The sequence below is a fragment of the Panulirus ornatus genome, chromosome 2 (assembly GCF_036320965.1).
Source record: "Panulirus ornatus isolate Po-2019 chromosome 2, ASM3632096v1, whole genome shotgun sequence".
NCBI lineage: Eukaryota > Metazoa > Arthropoda > Malacostraca > Decapoda > Palinuridae > Panulirus > Panulirus ornatus.
In genome coordinates this window covers 87,488,907-87,513,673 of record NC_092225.1, presented here as the reverse complement: position 1 = coordinate 87,513,673, position 24,767 = coordinate 87,488,907, and the positions used below count along the sequence as shown (strand labels likewise).

Sequence of the window (24,767 nt, the reverse complement as noted above, 5' to 3'; positions counted from 1 at the left end):
TTGTCGCGGACAATGCGATGGTTTTTCCTTTATCTCGTTAATTAATCAGTTTTTAAGGTATTTTTCTATATGTCAGCTTAGGTGCATCATACTTCAAAAAACATTTTAGTTGAATAGAATAAAAGTCACAGTAAAAAGTACTGTACTGTTGGCGGTGTTTTAACAATGATTTTCAGCGTGAGACAGCTAATCTTAGCCGCAGGGATAAACCGTTTTAGGAATGTCAGAACACGTTGTGTTCGACCTAATAACTTAATACATAGGTCATCTGACCCCACGACCTGAGCATATGGATGACTATTCCCATATATTAGACTGTCGGCGATAAACAGCTCATTTATGTTCACCAAATGGTTGTGGTTGCCAGGCCGCAACCTTATTCACCTTCTCGGAAAACATGGGTGAAACCTGGTTGTTGTACAACTGTCCATTATCATCCATGGCTGAGATTATTCTGTGTGGATGTGGATCGCCCTGAAACACTTCCCCAGCGGTCCTTCAATATTACATCATCCACACTCCAATCCGAAACTTTAGCTCTCCTTAGTGATTAAGTTAAACATTTCAACCTCAGAGTTGACAATATAACAGTGATATCAGTTGTCGTCTTGAGAATATATACAAGCATTTGAACCTTCTGGTTTGGCAATATCGCCTGATTGACGAGGTCGTTAAGGGAGATCTTCGACTGTAACGAAAAAGAGGTCGTTTCCATTAACTATTGGGCATATAAGCGCCACTTCCCCTGGGTCATGTTAATGACTTATACATACTGTATACAATGCATTGTATTATGTTAAATAATTTGTGATATACGAAACATTTGTTCTCTTGTTGATTGCCGAGTAGAATTGATTTGCTGCATGAATTGAAATTTGAAAATTACTCGTAATTGATATCTTTGCCTCTCGAAAAATAGTAATCTCGATTTCCTGTAGTTCATACATATGGTATTTGTACGCTGTATATCTGCATTCTATCTTCCTATCTATATCAATGACGCCCGTTTCCTCCGGGGACTCCCATCAGTGGGGCATGTCAGACAAAAGTCCACTTATCCGTGGCCTTGTATGCCTTCCTCACATAAAACATTCCATGCATTCACCCACTATTTCTCTCCCTCACTCCAACCCCTTTAATCGTACTGTCATGCCCTCTCCTTTTGAATTCCTCATCTTGCATTCTTCTCACATGCCCATAGCACCTAAAAGTATTACGGTTCACCCACTTTACCACTCAACAATCCATTCCTTATGCATTTCCTGCCACATCGAATCTCTCATACAACCCCTCATTTGTTTCTTCACTACATTTAGTCAAACAACTTTTTTTTTTTTCTATTTTGCTTTGTCGCTGTCTCCCGCGTTAGCGAGGTAGCGCAAGAAAACAGACGAAAGAATGGCCTTATCTTCTGTTTCCCCTTTTAGAAAGTTAAAATACAAGGAGGGGAGGGTTTCTAGCCCCCCCCCCCCCCGCTTCCGTCCCCTTTAGTCGCTTTCTACGACACGTGAGGAATGCGTGGGAAGTATTCTTTCTCCCCTATCCCCAGGGATCAAACATGCTCCTCTCAAGTACCTCATTTCCACTGCCTGGATTCTTGGATCTTTTTAACATTCCATGTCCATATTTTAGGTGCATACGTCAGGTTTGGGAGGACGATGCTCTCCCTCAATCCTTTCTTCTCTTCCATACCTACACCTCTACCCTTCATTTTACTGTTAAGGGAACCAATGACTCTACCCTGTACTCTTCTCTTCCTTATCTACCCTAACATATAATCCAGCTTACCTAAGGTAGCTCCCAAACATTTAAATTCTGTCACTTCTTCCAGTCTATCTCCCCCCATATCTATAATACAGTTTAGCACACCTACTCTGACCCTATAAGTCTTTACAAAATCTATGCTTTCAAAATGTTTCCCTACAAAAACCATTACTTTACTTTTACTCGCATTTACCTTCAATCGCCTATGCTTATTTATATACATTATAAACACTCTGACAACCTTCTGCAATTCCTCTTCACTCTCAGCAAACAACACAGTATTATCCACGAACAGGCTTGTCATTAGCCACCATACCTCAGCACCACACTCCATCTCTGCACCCCCTTTCCCTAGTTTTGCTTTCATCTCTCTTATCACTTCATCCATTATGTTTCAAAAAGCCTCGGTAACATCACGCAGTCTTGCCTCACACCCACATATATACCGAAACTTTCGCTAACTCTCCATCCACTAGTACACATCTATTTTGCTCCCCTGTAGATTTTAACACCATCCAGCAACTGTCCCTCTACCTTATACAGCGTTCCACTCGACTTTTGTCATACGCTTTCTCCAGATTCTTAAAACCTGGATAGAGTTTGTTACGTTTCGCTAGATGCTTTTCCATGCTCATTCTCGCAGCAAAAATCTGATCCACATCCCTTACCTTTCCTAAACCCTCTTGATCCTCACTTATTCTGCATCAGTCACTTCCATCACTGTCAGTCTACACTCTTGCATATACTTTTCCTAGTATACTGAACAGACTGTAATTGTCAATAATTTGTTGCATACATTCTTAGTATCCTTTCCTTCTGCTTCCATGCTAAAATACATATCAGATGCATCCGTTCTATCACACTTTCTCCTCAATATTTCAACATTTCAGCTATAACTCCATCCATTTCAGGTGCCTTTCTTACTTTCAACCTCATTCTTGTCCTCTTTTACCTTCCTTCTTGTTATAGGCCCTACACTTATATCTTTTTACTTCCAGCCTCCATGCCCATGCACAGAATAGCTGCTACCTCGCCTTCTTCCATATTCATCAGTTCTTCAAAATACTCCTTCTATCTTCCTTTCACTTCCTCTTTCTGATTTAGCAACTCCCTTTCCTTACTTCTCACATCATTTCCACTCTTACGTCCACTTCTTTCCCTTCTCATCTCCTTCCAGTACAATTTCTTATTTTCCTTTTTTCATTAACTTTCAAAAACTCTTTCTATGTTTTCCTCTTTCAGCCTCTTTACATTTTGCTTATACATTATATATTCTTCCCTCCTCCATTGCTGAACTCTCACTAGTACATTCCTCACAAGCAATCCGCCATATGCCTTTTCTTCTACAACCACAACGTTTTTAATCTCATCTGCTCAACATGCATTTTCTCTTTTATTCTTACATTTCACGACCTTGTATCCAAACAATAATTTTACAACCTTTAGAAGTCTTTTTTTTTCTTTTTTGCTATATGTTAAGCATCTCATTCACACGTTTACTGCACTTTCATCTAAACTTTTTCTCAGCCTTCTTGCATACTCCTCATTGCATTCTTTCTGATTCATCTTCTCCCTTGCCAACACTTCTACCTCTCCATTCTTTGTTACGCCATACCTTCACTCCTTCCTAATCCTCACCCCTTACACAAGTACTGCAAAATGGTCAGAATCTCCAATCATCTCACAAATTTAGCATCCAGCACAATCTTTCATCCAGTGTCACATAGTCAATTGTACTCTTTTGTTCTATCATTTCTCATCCGCGTATATCTGTAAATCATCTTGTGAAAAATAACGAGGTTGTATAGAATAAACCCCTCTCACCACAGACATCCTCAAAATAACTTCTATTCTCGACTACTCCAGGCACTTTACAATTACCAACTTTTTTGCGAGTTTCATCACATCCAACTTTGGGATTCATGTCACCCATTACAAACACATTTCTCTCTCAAATCCATTCATACAGTCTTTATGTTCCATTAAACGTTTTGCAATAAATGAAACATTTGTTTTTCGTGTTAGTATATACAGGCAGGTGAATTTTTTTGGGGGGGGAGACATCAAGTTTTATATCAATATGAGGGCAATATGATTTAAATGCCAGACTCACAGCTTTAGATCCGGCTTGAGTATTACATGAATATTCTCTTGCTTTTTTCTTACTTGGGTACTGTATATTCGACATACTGAACAAATTGCATGTAATATACATTAGGAGATTCAAATTGTTGGATTTTTTCATGTGACCAAGGTACTGATAATAGCAAGAGATCCATTATAAAAATGGTCTTTATCATATTTCTATCATTCCGGTTTGTTTACATCCTATAAGTGCATAAGTATGGTTCATGTAACGATTTTAAGTTACATTTGTAATTCAGTGAAAATAAAAATAGCTTGCATCAAATTTCGCTTTGTATTGTTTGAGTTTTATAAAATTCTGAATCGTTTCCATAGACAACGGATTTCAAAAAACCTAAATATCAATTTCTCAAATTCAAAACCCGTATGTAAAACTAGTTACCCTGTTTTGGTCAAGAACATCAAGATGTCTCGAATAATAAAGTTCTTCAATGTTTTAAGGAGAAACCCGAAGAAAAGCATATTCTTTTCAGCATTACTGGCTGGTGGTATCAATTTCGTAAAAAGCAAATATGAGTAAGTATTTAAGGTAAATATCTTGTCAGTCTTGAAAATACTCAACCTATGCCAACAGGCTCGGCAGTACAATCTGCACATCAGAGGCCGAAATGTCATCAACGGCTCAGAGGAATTGCCACACAGACACTCCTTAGGATGGTGTCTCAAGAGAACTCTCCAGGCCAATGTTCACCCTAACGCAACCTTCAAACTCGCTTACAACTACTCCTTGTAGACGGCCTTTATCAGGGAAATTCTGCTGGTACTACTCAGTAGGGGAACGGGAGGGTTTGTTACAGCTGCATAATTCATCAGTGCTAGCAGCTGTTAAGATTCACTTCCTCTGGCCGAGATTGCCTTTGCCACTTCCACACGTGCGCAGATGGCATTAATTCCACCAACATATTCAAGGCTATTGGCCTAGTGATCATGCATCTAAAATTTACCAAGCTATTGGCATGGCGACCGTGGAGTACAATATGTCCACCCATCATTATAACACCCAGTATAAGGTATTGAAGGGCTTATTTTTTATGCATAGATTTTAGTACACTAATGAGGATAAAACTCATGATGCCTGAGTAAATATTCAGGAAGTTGTAGATTATGTACAAATGTCATGAGGTTATTAATGATTTGCTGGACTTAAACATTTTCAAAATATTTATGAAAATATCTTTGACAGTGTTTAGACCTGATCTAACTGAAGTACTTGTATGCAGTACAGTAGCATTACACTGCTAAATGTATAAATCTGAATGGAAATCTCATTGTTATCAAGTGTTTAAAAAAATTAACAGCAAAACTTACACTTTGGTAATACAAAAGTTTTTACTCTGAAATTATTCAGGTATAACTTGTATCCCCCTACCGAGTAGCATCTGCCCTGTGTGGACTTTTTAGTGAGGGAGTCTCCCCGCCTTTGGCAAGGCTTTGTCATTATTTGGGAATGTCGCCCCATGTAGTTCTTGCTCCAAAGGAGCCCATCATTTCCATGCTGCTGGAAGCAGTGCAGCCTTGGAGCTGCAGGAGTTCCTGGAAAAGGGGTCCTGGGGCAATTATAAAACAATATATAGATAGATACAAAGAATCTTCTTTCAGAATTTTGACAGTGGAACTAAATGCCTAGGATTGACTTCACACCTGCCATGCCAGGAGGGTGAAGAATGGTTGTGGTTTTATTGCTTGTTGTTGTGGGTAGCTGCTTGTTTCATTTGAATTACTTGTACAATGTTTGGTTTGCTAATCCCCTAGGAGGCCCTTGTGTGTTGGTTTATCATTTCTGCATTGTTTTGGATTCCTATATATCTTTATTTTTTGTGCCAGGTCTCCTTTGGCTTACTTCTTTACTATAATTTTTTATCAAAACTTCATTAATTAAAGAATCATGGAAAATTTTCTGATTTGTATTGTCTTTGTTATTCTATCTATTACAAATTTTTCCAAAAGACGGTTCAGTTTAATCTATATATTTTGAATTTTAATGCACATAGTGTAAACTTTTTTTTTGTTTTCCAGAGAGAAACAAATTATGCGAGCATTCTGTGAGGAAGCCATGTTATATGGAGAGTGTTCTAAACCTTTAGGTGAGCCAGATCGACACGTCACTGTCCTCCTGAATCCAGCAGCCAAGAATGGGTAATTTCCTGTTCCCATGTAAGATTGTGCAGTGATATCCGTCAACAATGAACATCTTTCCATTGTATTTTGAAAAATTTTATTTAAACAGTAAAACTTTTGGGTAATATTTCTGTATGTTGGATTTGGTCCAAACTTGGTATAAATCTCCATATTTGATAAGTTTGATAACCAGTCTTAATTAGAAGAGATGCTACATTATACTTAGCATTTATGATAAAATCATTGCAAGTAATCATCATGTTTGTTTAGAAGATTGATGTTTATCCTTTAGTGAAACTGCAGGTTTCCTATGATAAGTACTTTGTCAGGTCAGTCATAGGCACTTAGAATCTTACAGAATACAGACCCTAGAATTTTTTTTTTTAGATGTATTTTTCATGTGAATTCATTACAGGTACAGTGAGATGTGTTTATGTGAGTTTCATAGTGTCTGTTGAATTTGTAGCACAAGAAATATTTCATATTCACTGGATTGCATATGACGTTTTTGTCTTTAAATTTCATTTTGGAGAGGTTCTAATTTGAAAAGATGTGAGCAGGGCTTCCCTACAAGGTACATAGTATGATATCACCAATCTGATGCTAAAAGTAAATGGAAATGATTTGACTATGAGAGAGGCATGTTAACTCATCATAACTAAATATATCTGTCTGTGAATCACGCATGGTGCTACCCTGATTCAAGTCCTTGAGAGGACTATTCATCCATAGCCAACCCAGTTGTTTACCCTCCCCTTAAAGCTGGTCAGTAGATGGGTACTTGGCTTAGGCTGGAGTATGTGTTTATTTTATCTATGCTTGATCGCTGCTTCCCGCTGTAGTGAGGTAGCACCAGAAGCAGATTAAGAAAGGCCGCATTCACTCTCATCCATTTCTAGCCATCATGTGTAATGCATTGAAACCTCCCTATCCACAACTAGACCCTGCAGGCCTTTCCATAGTTTCCCCCGGATGCTTCACATTCCCTGGTTCAGTCCACTGAGTGCACATCGACACATATTTACCACATGGTTCCTGCTTTCTCTATCCTGCAAATGCCTTTCACCCTCATGCATGCTCAAGCTTTGATTGCTTGAAACCTTTTTCTCTCCATGCTTTCATCTCCAATTTGGTTGCTTGTTCTCCTTGTACCCCCCCACTTCTGACACATGTATCTTCATTTTCTCCATATATCCAAACCAAACCATACAAAACATATAGGGGAGAAAGAATACTTCCCTTGTGTTCCCCACATGTTGTAGAAGGTGACTAAAGGGGGCAGGAGCTGGAGGGGTCTGGAAACCACCCCTCGTATTTGAATTTCTAAAAGGGGAAACAGAGGAGTCATGCAGGGAGTGCTCATCCTCCTTGAAGGCTCAGATTGGGGTGTCTAAATGTGTGTGGATGTAAGCAAGATGAGAAAAAAGGTGAGATAGGTAGTATGTTTTGGCTCTGAGTGAAATGAAGCTTAAGGGTAAAGGAGAAGAGTGGTTTGGGAATGTCTTGGGAGTAAAGTCAGGGGTTGGTGAGGGGACAAGAGCAAAGGAAGGAGTAACACTCCTATTGAAGCAGGAGCTGTGGGAATATGAAATAGTGTGTAAGAAAGTAAATTCTAGATTGATATGAGTAAAACTGAAAGTGGATGGAGAGAGCTGGGTGATTATTGGTGCCTCTGCACCTGGTCATGAGAAGAAAGATCATGAGAGGCAAGTGTTTTAGGAGCAGCTGAGTGAGTATGTTAGCAGCTTTGATGCACGAGACCGGGTTATAGTGATGGTTGATTTGAATGCAAAGGTGAGTAATGTGGCAGTTGAGGGTATGATTGGTGTACTTGGGTTGTTCAGTGTTGTAAATGGAAATGGTGAAGAGCTTTTGGATTTGTGTTCTGAAAAAGGACTGATGATTGGGAATACCTGGTTTAAAAAGAGAGGTATACATAAGTATACATATGTGAGTAGGAGAGATGGCCAGAGGGCTTTTTTGGATTACGTGTTAATTGGTAGGCATGTGAAAGAGAGATTTTTGGATGTTAATGTGCTGAGAGGGGCAGCTAGAGGGATGTCTGATCATTGTCTTGTGGAGGTTTTCAGAAAAGAAGAGAGAATGTTGGGGAGAAGAGAGTAGTGAGAGTAAGTAAGCTAGGAAAGGAGGCTTGTGTGAGGAAGTACCAGGAGATATTGACGGCAGAATGGCAAAAGGTGAGAGCAAATGGCATAAGGGGAGTGGGGGAGGAATGGGATGTATTTAGGGAAGCAGTGATGGCTTGCACAAAAGATGCTTGTGGCATGAGAAAGGTGGGAGTTAGGCAGATTAGAAAGGGTTGTGAGTAGTGGGATGAAGAAGTAAGATTGTTAGTGAAAGAGAAGAGAGAGGCATTTGGACGATTTTTGCCAGGAAGTAGTGCAAATGACCATGAGATGTACTAAAGAATGTGGCAGGAGGTCAAGAGAAAGATGCAAAAGGTGGAAAAAGAGGGCAAATGAGAGGTGGGGTTAGAGAGTATCATTAAATTTTAGGGAGAATAAAAAGATGTTTTGGAAGGAGGTAAATAAAGTGTGTAAGACAAGAGAACAAATGGGAACATTGGTGAAGGGGCTAATGGGGAGGTAATAACAGGAAGTGATGAAGTTAGAAGGAGATGGAGTGAACATTTTGAAGATTTCTTGAATGTATTTGATGATAGAGTGGCAGAAATAAGGTGTTTTGGTCTGGGTGGTGTGCGCAGTGAGAGGGTCAGGGAGAATGATTTGGTAAACAGAGAAGAGGTAATGAAAGCTGGCAAGGTGGCGGGATTGGATGGTATTGCAGTGGAATTTATTAGAAAAGGGGGTGACTGTGTTGTTGATTGATTGGTAAGGATATTCAGTGTATGTATGGATCATGGTGAAGTGCCTGAGGATTGGTGGAATGCATGCTTAGTGCCATTGTACAAAGGCAAAGGGGGTAAAGGTGAGTCTTCAAATTACAGAGGCATAAGTTTGTTGAATATTCTTGGGAAATTATATGGAAGGGTATTGATTGAGAGGGTAAAGGCATGTACAGAGCAACAGATTGGGGAGGAGCAGTGTGGTTTCAGAAGTGGTAGAGGATATGTGGATCAGGTGTTTGCTTTGACGAATGTATGTGAGAAATACTTGAAAAAACAGATGGATTTTTATTTAGCATTTATGGATCTAGAGAAGGTATATGATAGGGTTGATAGAGATGCTTTGTGTAAGGTTTTAAGTGTATATGGTGTAGGAAGTAAGTTGCTAGAAGCAGTGAAAAGTTTTTAACAAGGATGTAAGGCATGTGTACAAGTAGGAAGAGAGGAAAGTGATTGGTTCCCAGTGAATGTTTGTTTGCAGCAGAGGTGCATGATGTCTCCGTGGTTGTTTAATTTGTTTATGGATAGGGTTGTTAAGGAGGTGAATGCAAGAGTTTTGGAGAGAGGGGCAAGTATTCAATCTGTTGTGGATGAGAGGGCTTGGGAAGTGAGTCAGTTGTTCACTGATGATACAGTGCTGGTAGTTGATTCGGTTGAGAAACTGCAGAGGTTGGTGACTGAGTTTGGAAAAGTGTGTGAAAGGAGAAAGTTGAGAGTAAATGTGAATAAGAGTAAGGTAATTAGGTTCAGTAGGGTCGAGGAACAAGTTAATTGGGAGGTAAGTTTGAATGGAGAGAAACTGGAGGAAGTGAAGTGTTTTAGATATCTGGAAGTAGACTTAGCAGCGGGTGGAACCATGGAAGTGGAAATGAGTCACAGGATTTTGGGGGGGGGGCAAAGGTTCTTGGAGTTTTGAAGAATGTGTGGAAGAATGTATCTTGGAGAGCAAAAATGGGTATGTTTGAAGGAATAGTGGTTCCAACAATGTTATATGGATGCGAGGCAAGGGCTATAGATAGGGTTGTGCAGAGGAGGATGGATGTGTTGGAAATAAAATGTTTGTGGACAATATTTGGTGTGAGATGATTTGATCAAGTAACTAATGAAAGGGTAAGAGGAATGTGTGATAATATAAAGAGTGTGGTTGCGAGAGCAGAAGAGGGTGTGTTGAAATGGTTTGTACACATGGAGAGAATGAGTGAGGAAAGATTGAGAAAGAGGTGGAGGGAACAAGGAGAAGCAGGAGACGAAATTGTGGGTGAAAGGATGGAGTGAGGAAGATTTTGGGCGATTGGGGCCTGAACATACATGAGATTGAAAGGCGTGCAAGGAATGGAGTGAATTGGAAGGATGTGGTATACTGGGGTCGATGAGCTGTCATTGGATTGAACCAGGGCATGTGAAACGTCTGGGGTAAACCATGGAAAGATCTATGGGGCCTAGATGTGAAAAGGGAGCTGTGGTTTTGGTGCATTATACATGACAGCCAGAGACTGAGTGTGAATGAATGTGGCCTTTCTGTCTTTTCCTGGCACAACCTTGTGTGTATGTGTGTGTGTGTGTGTGTTGTATGCCATTTCCTGTATGGCGGGATGGTGACAGGAATGGATGAAGGCAGCATTTATAGATGTATACATGTGCATATATATATATATTTATTTTTTTTTTTGCTTTGTCGCTGTCTCCCGCGTTTGCGAGGTAGCGCAAGGAAACAGACGAAAGAAATGGCCCTACCCACTCCCATACATATGTATATACATACACGTCCACACACGCAAATATACATACCCATACATCTCAATGTAAACATATATATACACACACAGACACATACATATATACACATGCACACAATTCACACTGCCTTTATTCATTCCCATCGCCACCTCGCCACACATGGAATACATCCCCCCTCCCCCCTCATGTGTGCGAGGTAGCACTAGGAAAAGACAACAAAGGCCCCATTCGTTCACATTCAGTCTCTAGCTGTCATGCAATAATGCCCGAAACCACAGCTCCCTTTCCACATCCAGGCCCCACAGAACTTTCCATGGTTCACCCCAGACGCTTCACATGCCCTGATTCAATCCATTGACAGCACGTCGACCCCAGTATACCACATCGATCCAATTCACTCTATTCTTTGCCCGCCTTTCACCCTCCTGCATGTTCAGGCCCCGATCACTCAAAATCTTTTTCACTCCATCTTTCCACCTCCAATTTGGTCTCCCACTATTTATATATATATATAGTGTATACATATATATATATATATATATATATATATATATATATATATATATATATATATATATATATATATATATATATATATATATCTTTCTTTAATACTATCTGCCATTTCCCGCATTAGCGAGGTAGCGTTTAGAACAGAGGACTGGGCCTTTGAGAGAATATCCTCACGTGGCCCCCTTCTCTGTTCCTTCTTTTAGAAAATAAAAAAAAAAATGAGAGGGGAGGATTTCCAGCCCCCCGCTCCCTTCCCTTTTAGTCGCCTGCTACGACACGCAGGGAATACGTGGGAAGTATTCTTTCTCCCTTCTCCCCAGGGATAATATACATACATATACATGTATATACATAAACATATATACATATATACACATACACACATGTACATATTCATACTTGCTCACCGTCATCCGTTCCCACCCTGCCCCACAGAAAACAGCATCTTCACCCCCTGCATCAGCGAGGTAGTGCCCAGAAACAGGTATGATGTTTATCCTCTTCTCCCTTGGTATTTAATCTTTCTTCTAAAACATCATGAATGATATTTCACTTGGTTTGTTGATTGTATCTGCACACACCACCAAATACATTGAAGTTTCAAAATGAATGGCAGCAGAACCATCAGTACCATTGCCCGGAGAAGCAGCAGGAAGAGCAAGAGCAGCAGTAGTAGCACCAGCACCAGGAGAATCTCTCAGTTACAGGAGCTCCCAATGTCCTGCTGGGTGTCTGGGCATTCCACAAGGTTCCCTTCTGCCATGGGGTCATAAATTCATCTGTCCAAGGCTGGCCCTCCTGTGTGATGATAGCAAGGACGCCTCAAGCCAGACTTGCCTGATGTCAGAGCACCGGTCGGTTGGGAGAAAACGTATTGCAGATGTCATGGCAGAAAACGTATTGCCGATGTCCAACTGGAAGCCCCACGAGACGGTATTTAGAAAGGGCTAAAAGACTAACGGGTCAAAAAAAAAAAAAAAGGAAGGAAGTAACGATGAGGGGTGAAAGCTATATCACGGCTATGGAGACATCACACACCCCTGCCGCAAACCTACATTCACTGAGAACCAATCACTTTCCTCTCTTCCTACACGTACACATGCCTTACATTCTCGATAAAAACTTTTCACTGCTTCTAACAACTTGCCTCCCACACCATATATTCTTAATACCTTCCACAGAGCATCTCTATCAACTCTATCATATGCCTTCTCCAGATCCATAAATGCTACATACAAATGTATATTTGCGTGTGTGGACGTATGTATATACATGTGTATGGGGGTGGGTTGGGCCATTTCTTTCGTATGTTTCCTTGCGCTACCTCGTAAACGCGGGAGACAGCGGCAAAAATATATATATATATATATATATATATATATATATATATATATATATATATATATATATTTTTTTTTTTTTTTTTTGCCGCTGTCTCCCGCATTTGCGAGGTAGCGCAAGGAAACAGACAAAAGAAATGGCCCAACCCACCCCCATACACACGTATATACATGCGTCCACACACGCAAATATACATACCTACACAGCTTTCCATGGTTTACCCCAGACGCTTCACATGCCCTGATTCAATCCACTGACAGCACGTCAACCCCGGTATACCACATCGCTCCAATTCACTCTATTCCTTGCCCTCCTTTCACCCTCCTGCATGTTCAGGCCCCGATCACACAAAATCTTTTTCACTCCATCTTTCCACCTCCAATTTGGTCTCCCACTTCTCCTCGTTCCCTCCACCTCCGACACATATATCCTCTTGGTCAATCTTTCCTCACTCATTCTCTCCATGTGCCCAAACCATTTCAAAACACCCTCTTCTGCTCTCTCAACCACGCTCTTTATATTTCCACACATCTCTCTTACCCTTACGTTACTTATTCGATCAAACCACCTCACACCACACATTGTCCTCAAACATCTCATTTCCAGCACATCCACCCTCCTGCGCACAACTCTATCCATAGCCCACGCCTCGCAACCATACAACATTGTTGGGACCACTATTCCTTCAAACATACCCATTTTTGCTTTCCAAGATAATGTTCTCGACTTCCACACATTCTTCAAGGCTCCCAGGATTTTCGCCCTCTCCCCCACCCTATGATCCACTTCCACTTCCATGGTTCCATCCGCTGCCAGATCCACTCCCAGATATCTAAAACACTTTACTTCCTCCAGTTTTTCTCCATTCAAACTTACCTCCCAATTGACTTGACCCTCAACCCTACTGTACCTAATTACCTTGCTCTTATTCACATTTACTCTTAACTTTCTTCTTTCACACACTTTACCAAACTCAGTCACCAGCTTCTGCAGTTTCTCACATGAATCAGCCACCAGCGCTGTATCATCAGCAAACAACAACTGACTCACTTCCCAAGCTCTCTCATCCCCAACAGACTTCATACTTGCCCCTCTTTCCAAAACTCTTGCATTCACCTCCTTAACAACCCCATCCATAAACAAATTAAACAACCATGGAGACATCACACACCCCTGCCGCAAACCTACATTCACTGAGAACCAATCACTATCCTCTCTTCCTACACGTACACATGCCTTACATCCTCGTTAAAAACTTTTCACTGCTTCTAACAACTTGCCTCCCACACCATATATTCTTAATACCTTCCACAGAGCATCTCTATCAACTCTATCATATGCCTTCTCCAGATCCATAAATGCTACATACAAATCCATTTGCTTTTCTAAGTATTTCTCACATACATTCTTCAAAGCAAACACCTGATCCACACATCCTCTACCACTTCTGAAACCACACTGCTCTTCCCCAATCTGATGCTCTGTACATGCCTTCACCCTCTCAATCAATACCCTCCCATATAATTTACCAGGAATACTCAACAAACTTATACCTCTGTAATTTAAGCACTCACTCTTATCCCCTTTGCCTTTGTACAATGGCACTATGCACGCGTTCCGCCAATCCTAAGGCACCTCACCATGAGTCATACATACATTAAATAATCTTACCAACCAGTCAGTAATACAGTCACCCCCTTTTTTAATAAATTCCACTGCAATACCATCCAAACCTGCTGCCTTGCCGGCTTTCATCTTCCGCAAAGCTTTTACTACCTCTTCTCTGTTTACCAAATCATTTTCCCTAACCCTCTCACTTTGCACACCACCTCGACCAAAACACCCTATATCTGCCACTCTATCATCAAAGACATTCAACAAACCTTCAAAATACTCACTCCATCTCCTTCTCACATCACCACTACTTGTTATCACCTCCCCATTTGCGCCCTTCACTGAAGTTCCCATTTGCTCCCTTGTCTTACGCACTTTATTTACCTCCTTCCAGAACATCTTTTTATTCTCCCTAAAATTTAATGATACTCTCTCACCCCAACTCTCATTTGCCCTTTTTTTCACCTCTTGCACCTTTCTCTTGACCTCCTGTCTCTTTCTTTTATACATCTCCCACTCAATTGCATTTTTTCCCTGCAAAAATTGCTCAAATGCCTCTCTCGTCTCTTTCACTAATAATCTTACTTCTTCATCCCACCACTCACTACCCTTTCTAATCAACCCACCTCCCACTCTTTTCATGCCACAAGCATCTTTTGCGCAATCCATCACTGATTCCCTAAATACATCCCATTCCTCCCCCACTCCCCTTACTTCCATTGTTCTCACCTTTTTCCATTCTGTACTCAGTCTCTCCTGGTACTTCCTCACACAAGTCTCCTTCCCAAGCTCACTTACTCTCACCACCCTCTTCACCCCAACATTCACTCTTCTTTTCTGAAAACCCATACAACTCTTCACCTTAGCCTCCACAAGATAATGATCAGACATCCCTCCAGTTGCTCCTCTCAGCACATTAACATCCAAAAGTCTCTCTTTCGCGCACCTGTCAATTAACACGTAATCCAATAACGCTCTCTGGCCATCTCTCCTACTTACATACGTATACTTATGTATATCTCGCTTTTTAAACCAGGTATTCCCAATCACCAGTCCTTTTTCAGCACATAAATCTACAAGCTCTTCACCATTTCCATTTACAATACTGAACACTCCATGTATACCAATTATTCCCTCAACTGCCACATTACTCACCTTTGCATTCAAATCACCCATCACTATAACCTGGTCTCGTGCATCAAAATCACTAACACACTCATTCAGCTGCTCCCAAAACACTTGCCTCTTTTGATCTTTTTTCTCATGCCCAGGTGCATATGCACCAATAATCATATATATATATATATATATATATATTATATATATATATATATATATATATATATATATATATATATATATATATATATATATATATATATATATATATTCTTTCTTTTCTTTCAAACTATTCGCCATTTCCCGCATTAGCAAGGTAGCGTTAAGAACAGAGGAACTGGGCCTTTGAGGGAATACCCTCACCTGGCCCAACTCTCTGTTCCTTCTTTTGGGAAAAAAAAAAAAAAAAAAAAAAAAAAGAGAGAGAGGGGAGGATTTCCAGCCCCCCGCTCCCTCCCCTTTTAGTCGCCTTCTACGACACGCAGGGAATACGTGGGAAGTATTCTTAATCCCCTATCCCCAGGGATATATATATATATATATATATATATATATATATATATATATATTGATTAGAAAGGGTAGTGAGTGGTGGGATGAAGAAGTAAGAGTATTAGTGAAAGAGAAGAGAGAGGCTTTTGGACGATTTTTGCAGGGAAAAAATGCAATTGAGTGGGAGATGTATAAAAGAAAGAGACAGGAGGTCAAGAGAAAGGTGCAAGAGGTGAAAAAAAGGGCAAATGAGAGTTGGGGTGAGAGAGTATCATTAAATTTTAGGGAGAATAAAAAGATGTTCTGGAAGGAGGTAAATAAAGTGCGTAAGACAAGGGAGCAAATGGGAACTTCAGTGAAGGGCGCAAATGGGGAGGTGAGAACAAGTAGTGGTGATGTGAGAAGGAGATGGAGTGAGTATTTTGAAGGTTTGTTGAATGTCTTTGATGATAGAGTGGCAGATATAGGGTGTTTTGGTCGAGGTGGTGTGCAAAGTGAGAGGGTTAGGGAAAATGATTTGGTAAACAGAGAAGAGGTAGTGAAAGCTTTGCGGAAGATGAAAGCCGGCAAGGCAGCAGGTTTGGATGGTATTGCAGTGGAATTTATTAAAAAAGGGGGTGACTGTATTGTTGACTGGTTGGTAAGGTTATTTAATGTATGTATGACTCACGGTGAGGTGCCTGAGGATTGGCGGAATGCGTGCATAGTGCCATTGTACAAAGGCAAAGGGGATAAGAGTGAGTGTTCAAATTACAGAGGTATAAGTTTGTTGAGTATTCCTGGTAAATTATATGGGAGGGTATTGATTGAGAGGGTGAAGGCATGTACAGAGCATCAGATTGGGGAAGAGCAGTGTGGTTTCAGAAGTGGTAGAGGATGTGTGGATCAGGTGTTTGCTTTGAAGAATGTATGTGAGAAATACTTAGAAAAGCAAATGGATTTGTATGTAGCATTTATGGATCTGGAGAAGGCATATGATAGAGTTGATAGAGATGCTCTGTGGAAGGTATTAAGAATATATGGTGTGGGAGGAAAGTTGTTAGAAGCAGTGAAAAGTTTTTATTGAGGATGTAAGGCATGTTTACGTTTAGGAAGAGAGGAAAGTGATTGGTTCTCAGTGAATGTAGGTTTGCGGCAGGGGTGTGTGATGTCTCCATGGTTGTTTAATTTGTTTATGGATGGGGTTGTTAGGGAGGTGAATGCAAGAGTTTTGGAAAGAGGGGCAAGTATGAAGTCTGTTGGGGATGAGAGAGCTTGGGAAGTGAGTCAGTTGTTGTTCGCTGATGATACAGCGCTGGTGGCTGATTCATGTGAGAAACTGCAGAAGCTGGTGACTGAGTTTGGTAAAGTGTGTGGAAGAAGAAAGTTAAGAGTAAATGTGAATAAGAGCAAGGTTATTAGGTACAGTAGGGTTGAGGGTCAAGTCAATTGGGAGGTGAGTTTGAATGGAGAAAAACTGGAGGAAGTGAAGTGTTTTAGATATCTGGGAGTGGATCTGGCATCGGATGGAACCATGGAAGCGGAAGTGGATCATAGGGTGGGGGAGGGGGCGAAAATTCTGGGGGCCTTGAAGAATGTGTGGAAGTCGAGAACATTATCTCGGAAAGCAAAAATGGGTATGTTTGAAGGAATAGTAGTTCCAACAATGTTGTATGGTTGCGAGGTGTGGGCTATGGATAGAGTTGTGCGCTGGAGGGTGGATGTGCTGGAAATGAGATGTTTGAGGACAATGTGTGGTGTGAGGTGGTTTGATCGAGTGAGTAACGTAAGGGTAAGAGAGATGTGTGGAAATAAAAAGAGCGTTGGTGAGAGAGCAGAAGAGGGTGTTTTGAAGTGGTTTGGGCACATGGAGAGGATGAGTGAGGAAAGATTGACCAAGAGGATATATGTGTCGGAGGTGGAGGGAGCAAGGAGAAGAGGGAGACCAAATTGGAGGTGGAAAGATGGAGTGAAAAAGATTTTGTGTGATCGGGGCCTGAACATGCAGGAGGGTGAAAGGAGGGCAAGGAATAGAGTGAATTGGAGCGATGTGGTATACCGGGGTTGACGTGCTGTCAGTGGATTGAATCAAGGCATGTGAAGCATCTGGGGTAAACCATGGAAAGCTGTGTAGGTATGTATATTTGCGTGTGTGGACGTATGTATATACATGTGTATGGGGGTGGGTTGGGCCATTTCTTTCGTCTGTTTCCTTGCGCTACCTTGCAAACGCGGGAGACAGCGACAAAGTATAAAAAAAAAAAAAAAAAATATATATATATATATTTTTTTTTTCATACTATTCGCCATTTCCCGCATTAGCGAGGTCGCGTTAAGAATAGAGGACTGGGCCTTAGAGGGAATATCCTCACCTGGCCCCCTTCTCAGTTCCTTCTTTTGGAAAATTAAAAAAAAATGAGAGGGGAGGATTGTGTTAATGGAGTGATAGTTTTCATGCATGGTGTTTTTGACAAGAAAATAGTGAAGTTGGAGAAAAATGTAGCTTAGTCATTGAAGCTTATTGATACAGTGGTGAAATTGATGAGAACTGCTATTGACGTTTGTGTGAATAAATTGTACATTTCCTTTTCCATAGCCAGAGGTTGAACCATTATGTGACATTCATTTTTTTTCATTCATTTCAAGCTAAAAGTTTGTTTTCTAAATTGTTTCTTACATTTTTCATATGTATATATATGTGTGTGTGTGTGTGTGTGTGTATGTGCGTATGTGTGTGTGTGTGTATATGTATATATATATGTATATTATCCCTGGGGATAGGGGTGAAAGAATACTTCCCACGTATTCCTCGCGTGTCGTAGAAAGCGACTAGAGGGGACGGGAGCGGGGGGCCGGAAATCCTCCCCTCCTTGTATTAACTTTCTAAAATGGGAAACAGAAGAAGGAGTCACGCGGGGAGTGATCATCCTCCTCGAAGGCTCAGAGTGGGGTGCCTAAATGTGTGTGGATGTAACCAAGATGTGAAAAAAGGAGAGATAGGTAGTATGTTTGAGGAAAGGAACCTGGATGTTTTGGCTCTGAGTGAAACGAAGCTCAAGGGTAAAGGGGAAGAGTGGTTTGGAAATGTCTGGGGAGTGAAGTCAGGGGTTAGTGAGAGGACAAGAGCAAGGGAAGGAGTAGCAATACTCCTGAAACAGGAGTTGTGGGAGTATGTGATAGAATGTAAGAAAGTAAATTCTCGATTAATATGGGTAAAATTGAAAGTTGATGGAGAGAGGTGGGTGATTATTGGTGCATATGCACCTGGGCATGAGAAGAAAGATCATGAGAGGCAAGTGTTTTGGGAGCAGCTGAATGAGTGTGTTAGCGGTTTTGATGCACGAGACCGGGTTATAGTGATGGGTGATTTGAATGCAAAGGTGAGTAATGTGGCAGTTGAGGGAATAATTGGTATGCATGGGGTGTTCAGTGTTGTAAATGGAAATGGTGAAGAGCTTGTAGATTTATGTGCTGAAAAAGGACTGATGATTGGGAATACCTGGTTTAAAAAGCGAGATATACATAAGTATACTTATGTAAGTAGGAGAGATGGCCAGAGAGCGTTATTGGATTACGTGTTAATTGACAGGCGTGCGAAAGAGAGACTTTTGGATGTTAATATATATATATATATATATATATATATATATATATATATATATATATATATAGTGGTTCCAACAATGTTGTATGGTTGTGAGGCGTGGGCTATGGATAGAGTTGTGCGCAGGAGGGTGGATGTGCTGGAAATGAGATGTTTGAGGACAATATGTGGTGTTAGGTGGTTTGATCAAGTAAGTGATGATAGGGTGAGAGAGATGTGTGGTAATAGAAAGAGTGTGGTTGGGAGAGCAGAGGAGGGTGTTTTGAGGTGGTTTGATCACATGGAGAGAATGAGTGGGGAGGGGTTGACCAAGAGGGTGTATGTGTCAGAGGTGGAGGGAACGAGGAGAAGTGGGAGACCAAATTGGAGGTGGAAGGATGGAGTGAAAGAGATTTTGAGTGATCGGGGCCTGAACATTCAGGAGGGTGAAAGGCGTGCAAGGAATAGAGTGAATTGGAACGATGTGGTGTAACGGGGTCGACGTGCTGTCAATGGATTGAACCAGGGCGTGTGAAGTGTCTGGGGTAAACCATGGAAAGTTCTGTGGGGCCTGGATGTAGAAGGGGAGCTGTGGTGTCGGTGCATTATTACATGACAGCTAGAGACTGAGTGTGAACGAATGGGGCCTTTGTTGTCTTTTCCTAGCGCTACCTTGCACACATGAGGGGGGAGGGGGCTGTTATTCCATGTGTGGCAAGGTGGCGATGGGAATGAATAAAGGCAAACATTGTGAATTGTGTGCATGTGTATATATGTATGTGTTTGTGTGTGTATATATGTGTACATTGAGATGTATGGGTATGTATATTTGCGTGTGTGGACGTGTATGTATATACATGTGTATGGGGGTGGGTTGGACCATTTCTTTCGTCTGTTTCCTTGCGCTACCTCGCAAACGCGGGAGACAGTGACAAAGCAAAATAATAATGATAATAATAATAATATGTATATATGTATATATATGTATATACTTGCAATTTCTGGAGCATCACTCATCCCCCCATTTTCTTGCATCGTCAACTCATGTTTTGTGTGGAAGTCGAGAACACTATCTCGGAAAGCAAAAATGGGTATGTTTGAGGGAATAGTGGTTCCAACAATGTTGTATGGTTGCGAGGCGTGGGCTATGGATAGAGATGTGCGCAGGAGGATGGATGTGCTGGAAATGAGATGTTTGAGGACAATGTGTGGTGTGAGGTGGTTTGATCGAGTAAGTAACGTAAGGGTAAGAGAGATGTGTGGAAATAAAAAGAGCGTGGTTGAGAGAGCAGAAGAGGGTGTTTTGAAATGGTTTGGGCACATGGAGAGAATGAGTGAGGAGAGATTGACCAAGAGGATATATGTGTCGGAGGTGGAGGGAACGAGGAGAAGAGGGAGACCAAATTGGAGGTGGAAAGATGGAGTGAAAAAGATTTTGTGTGATTGGGGCCTGAACATGCAGGAGGGTGAAAGGAGGGCAAGAAATAGAGTGAATTGGAGTCATGTGGTATACAGGGGTTGACGTGCTGTCAGTGGATTGAAGCAAGGCATGTGAAGCGTCTGGGGTAAACCATGGAAAGCTGTGTAGGTATGTATATTTGCGTGTGTGGACGTGTGTATGTACATGTGTATGGGGGGGGGGTTGGGCCATTTCTTTCGTCTGTTTCCTTGCGCTACCTCGCAAACGCGGGAGACAGCGACAAAGTATAAAAAAAAAAAAAAAAAAAAAAAAAAATGTCTGTGTATGTATATGTATGTACATACATACACTTATATGTTAAACTGGAACATTAATACAGTGCAAACTATCAAATCCTTACCCTCATGCACGTTTGTGTTACATGTGTACTGACGTCTTTATACATACATGGAGGTGCTATGTGTAGTGCACACCATACAGCACTGGGTGGTTGGATGATTCACGAACAGAACACTGTTACCCAAAATCCTAATGACCCAAATTTCAAATGAATGTAAAACATTTAAAGTGTATATGAAACACAATGAATTCTAACTCTAGCCCCAGCTTCCTTAGAATTTTGTGATTGGTGAAAGAGTTGAATTTATCTTGAAGTTCTTTGAAGCATGTAGCCTCAAAGTTTATTAAAGACAAGAGAGAATTTTGTGATTCATTCACAGCAAGTAAAGATAATTGATAACAAGTTATGTAATACCATATCATATGACTTAACATTTATTATATGTTGTATTAGCATGATCATTACCTAATACCATGATTATGATAAGAAAAGATGTGTTAACTTTACTCTTTTCTACTTATAGCGTTATAGTAACCATGATATATCACTGCATTTGTTTATTGATTATGCCCATATTTAGTTATCACTTGTTCATTTTTTTCAACAGAAAAGGCAAGATATTCTTTGACCGTTACTGTGCTCCACTCTTATATCTTGCTGGAATTAAAGTTGCAATTGTGAAGACAGAGCATGAAGGCCAAGCACGAGACTTAATGGAAATCATGGATAATACTAGTGCTGTTGTTGTTGCAGGAGGTGATGGAACCTTAGGAGAAGTGAGTCTTGATTCTTTATTTACTTACATACTCTGTGCCTCTTCAAGCATATCTGTCATGTTCCTATCAGAAGCTTCATGGTAACATCCCTGGTGTATACAGACTTCAACATTTTGTTTTTCTGTCTTATCCTTTCATATTGATTTTGCACTGAGGCATTTTTATCATCAGTTTGTCTGTTATCACCCCATTCCCAATTTAGTGGAGTTGGATCATATACTTGCAATTTCTGGAGCATCACTCATCCCCCCATTTTCTTGCATCGTCAACTCATGTTCAGTGTCTTAAAGTGAATTATGAACTTCCACACTGATGGAAAAGTGCTTTCTTTTTCACTTCTCATAGTAAGTTAATTTGTCAGTTGAATCTAAGATCTCCATTATACCACTTTCATACACAAAACATTTCCATAAATTAGACCCCTTGTCATTCTTCTAACATCTCAGATATCCTAAGCCTTGATCAGATTTCTCATTACTCATGTCCATCACTTCCATGTTAGATGATAGGCCAGTTTGCTGATGTTTGTTGGAGGAAAATGCTTTAATTGAATGTGAAAGAATGTAAAATGATAGAAAAGAAGGGAGGACAAGATTGTGAAATCAGCTCGCATTGTTAAGAGAAGTTGTGCATGTGTTTATAAAGTCAGGAGGGAAATTTAGGAAAAGTTGATAGTGGGAAATCTTAAGTTGAAAGAAGAGTCATATGAAGGAGTAATTGGGATGCATTGAAAGCTCTGGCAAATGGATAAAATTCAGCATGGAGTGTGCATGAAGCTTGCAATGAGGTAATGGTGTGAAACCAAATTGTTTGTTGGTCAGGATTGGTCAAAAGGAGAGCAGTAGAGATGGTTGAGTTGCATAGAGTAGTTGGAATGGGTAGACTGAAGAATTATGATGTGATAAGAGTAAGTGGGTTAAAGAAGTCACTATAAAAGGCACATGGATGAAAATCTTTTTGTTTTGTATGGTTATAGAGAACACAAAACAGATGATTGGTTGGTCAAAAAGGTTTATTTTGATATAGTTTTTTCAATATGCTATACAGCGTTCTCCATGACTGGAGAATATGTAACTGTCTATAGATGTATACTGTATTGTATTTAGTTATATTGTTTTTACTGGGTATATCAATTTGACATTTGATTATATGTCTGAGATTTTATTATTAGATTTGTAAGTTTGTTGGTGTAGTGGTCCTGACAGTGTTGTATGGATATGGGCATGGGCCACAGATGACAAAGTACAGAAGAGGTTAACTGTGTTGGAAATGATTTGAGGACAAACTGTGGTGTGAGGAGGGTTGATCGAGTAAGAAATGATTGGTTAAGAGAGTGTTGTAGTAAGAGTATGCATGAGAGAGCTTAAATGTGCTGAAATGGTATGGATAGAAGGAAAGGATGATTAAAAGGGCATACATGTCAGAACTGGAGGGAACAAAGCTTTGGGTATTTGGGGCCTGAACATGCAGGAAAATGTGAGACAAGCAAGAGATAGGGTGAATTAGATTGATTTGGTATACAGGAGCAACATGCTGTCAATAGGCTGGTTACAGATAGGGGGCTTTGGTTTGTGAACACTATACAGTGACAGCTAGGCAGTGATTTTGACCAAATAAGCTCGTTTCTTCATGTTTCTGATGATGCCTTGTTGACGTGGTCAGTGGCATAAAAGTGTGAAAAGAATGTTTGGTTAACATTTACTGTGTCTATTCCTTTGATATTAATGAAATTATCTGATAAAGATTCTTCTTCCTACATCTTTTCTTCATTTATAATATAGTTTACAAATAGTCATAAGGAGTCACATTTAAACAACTTTTAATTAACAATCAAGTGTTATGTTGAGCAGATTCCCTCTTGATGATATTCTTACATGCAGGTCCTGTATTGTGTTAGATAGATGATCAAGGGGACCTTTTGTGAAGAGAACATACTTAGATACTTCTCAGAGTACTTTTGAATGATATTTCAGTTTTATGTTTATGTCAGTGACTCCTACTGTGTTTTCCAACCATCCACTCAAGTTACCCATTTAAAGAATTTCATCCCTGAATCATCTGCTCTTTCAAGGTCTCTTCAGGAAGTATCCAGTACCTCTTCATTATCTGCAATGTGTACATGCAACTATTAGTCATTTTGAGCATTTCATATTACTTTCATAAAAGATAGATTAGAATTTTTATATTTGCAGTTGAACCTCTTTTCATGTTTATCTTTTCATGGCTCTGTAAAGCCATCTGTGTATGTCTGATAAGCTTTGTCTTACATCCTCCACATCATTCCATTCATTTGTTCCACTATTCGTTATTTTTGTTTTGTATTTTCCCCTTTCCAGTCTTTCTGTTAAGCCATATGTTGTCATTAACTACATTCACATCTTTTGTGGTGGATCAGATACGTACCAGTGTGCAATTGTTATGGAAATTTATTAATTTGTTTACTTGGGTCCCCAGCCCCAACCCTACAGGCAAGGATTCCCACTTCCATGGGCTGACCTACTACCCCCCAAACACTCCCCAGTCATTAACCTATCTTTATAGCTAATTGCCTCTCAACAGCATTACTTGCCTTTTCAGGTGTTGACAGGTTTATTGCGACGAGTTGATCACATTGATGCTACCCAAAAGCTTCCACTGGGCATCTTACCCTTGGGAAGTACTAATACAGCTATGTCTGCTGTATGGGGATTTAGAGGAAATCCCAAGCCACAGCATCTTGCGGCAGCAACAATGGCTATTGTTCATGATATTAAAAGACCATTGGATGTAATGGAAATAACACCATTGCAGGTAAGGAATTTAAATGCAAAGAATAATTTTGTGTTTTCTTTGCTTGTTCGAATTATGGTATTGTTTGTAAAAGGACCATACTTTATCAAGCTCTGTGTATCTATTCATTCCTTTTTCATACTTATTACCATTCCCCAAACAAGAAACACAGCATCAGGAATAGATGAACA

At 40.4% G+C, this 24,767-nt stretch overlaps 1 protein-coding gene across 3 annotated transcripts in view; it reads left to right on the top strand.

Moving 5' to 3' along the window:
• Positions 1–4,271: 4,271 nt before the first annotated feature.
• Positions 4,272–24,767, top strand: part of Mulk (acylglycerol kinase-like protein Mulk) — a 50,698-nt gene continuing 30,202 nt past the window's right edge. For 2 of the 3 annotated variants that reach the window (XM_071678972.1, XM_071678962.1), the window contains exons 1-4: positions 4,272–4,425; positions 5,926–6,045; positions 21,639–21,807; positions 24,385–24,597. In XM_071678972.1, coding sequence (XP_071535073.1) covers positions 4,316–4,425; positions 5,926–6,045; positions 21,639–21,807; positions 24,385–24,597 — 612 coding nt within the window. In that variant the 5' untranslated portion in view covers positions 4,272–4,315. Of the gene's footprint in view, positions 4,426–4,775; positions 4,920–5,925; positions 6,046–21,638; positions 21,808–24,384; positions 24,598–24,767 lie in introns of those variants that run through there. The other variant, XM_071678983.1, reaches the window with a different exon arrangement.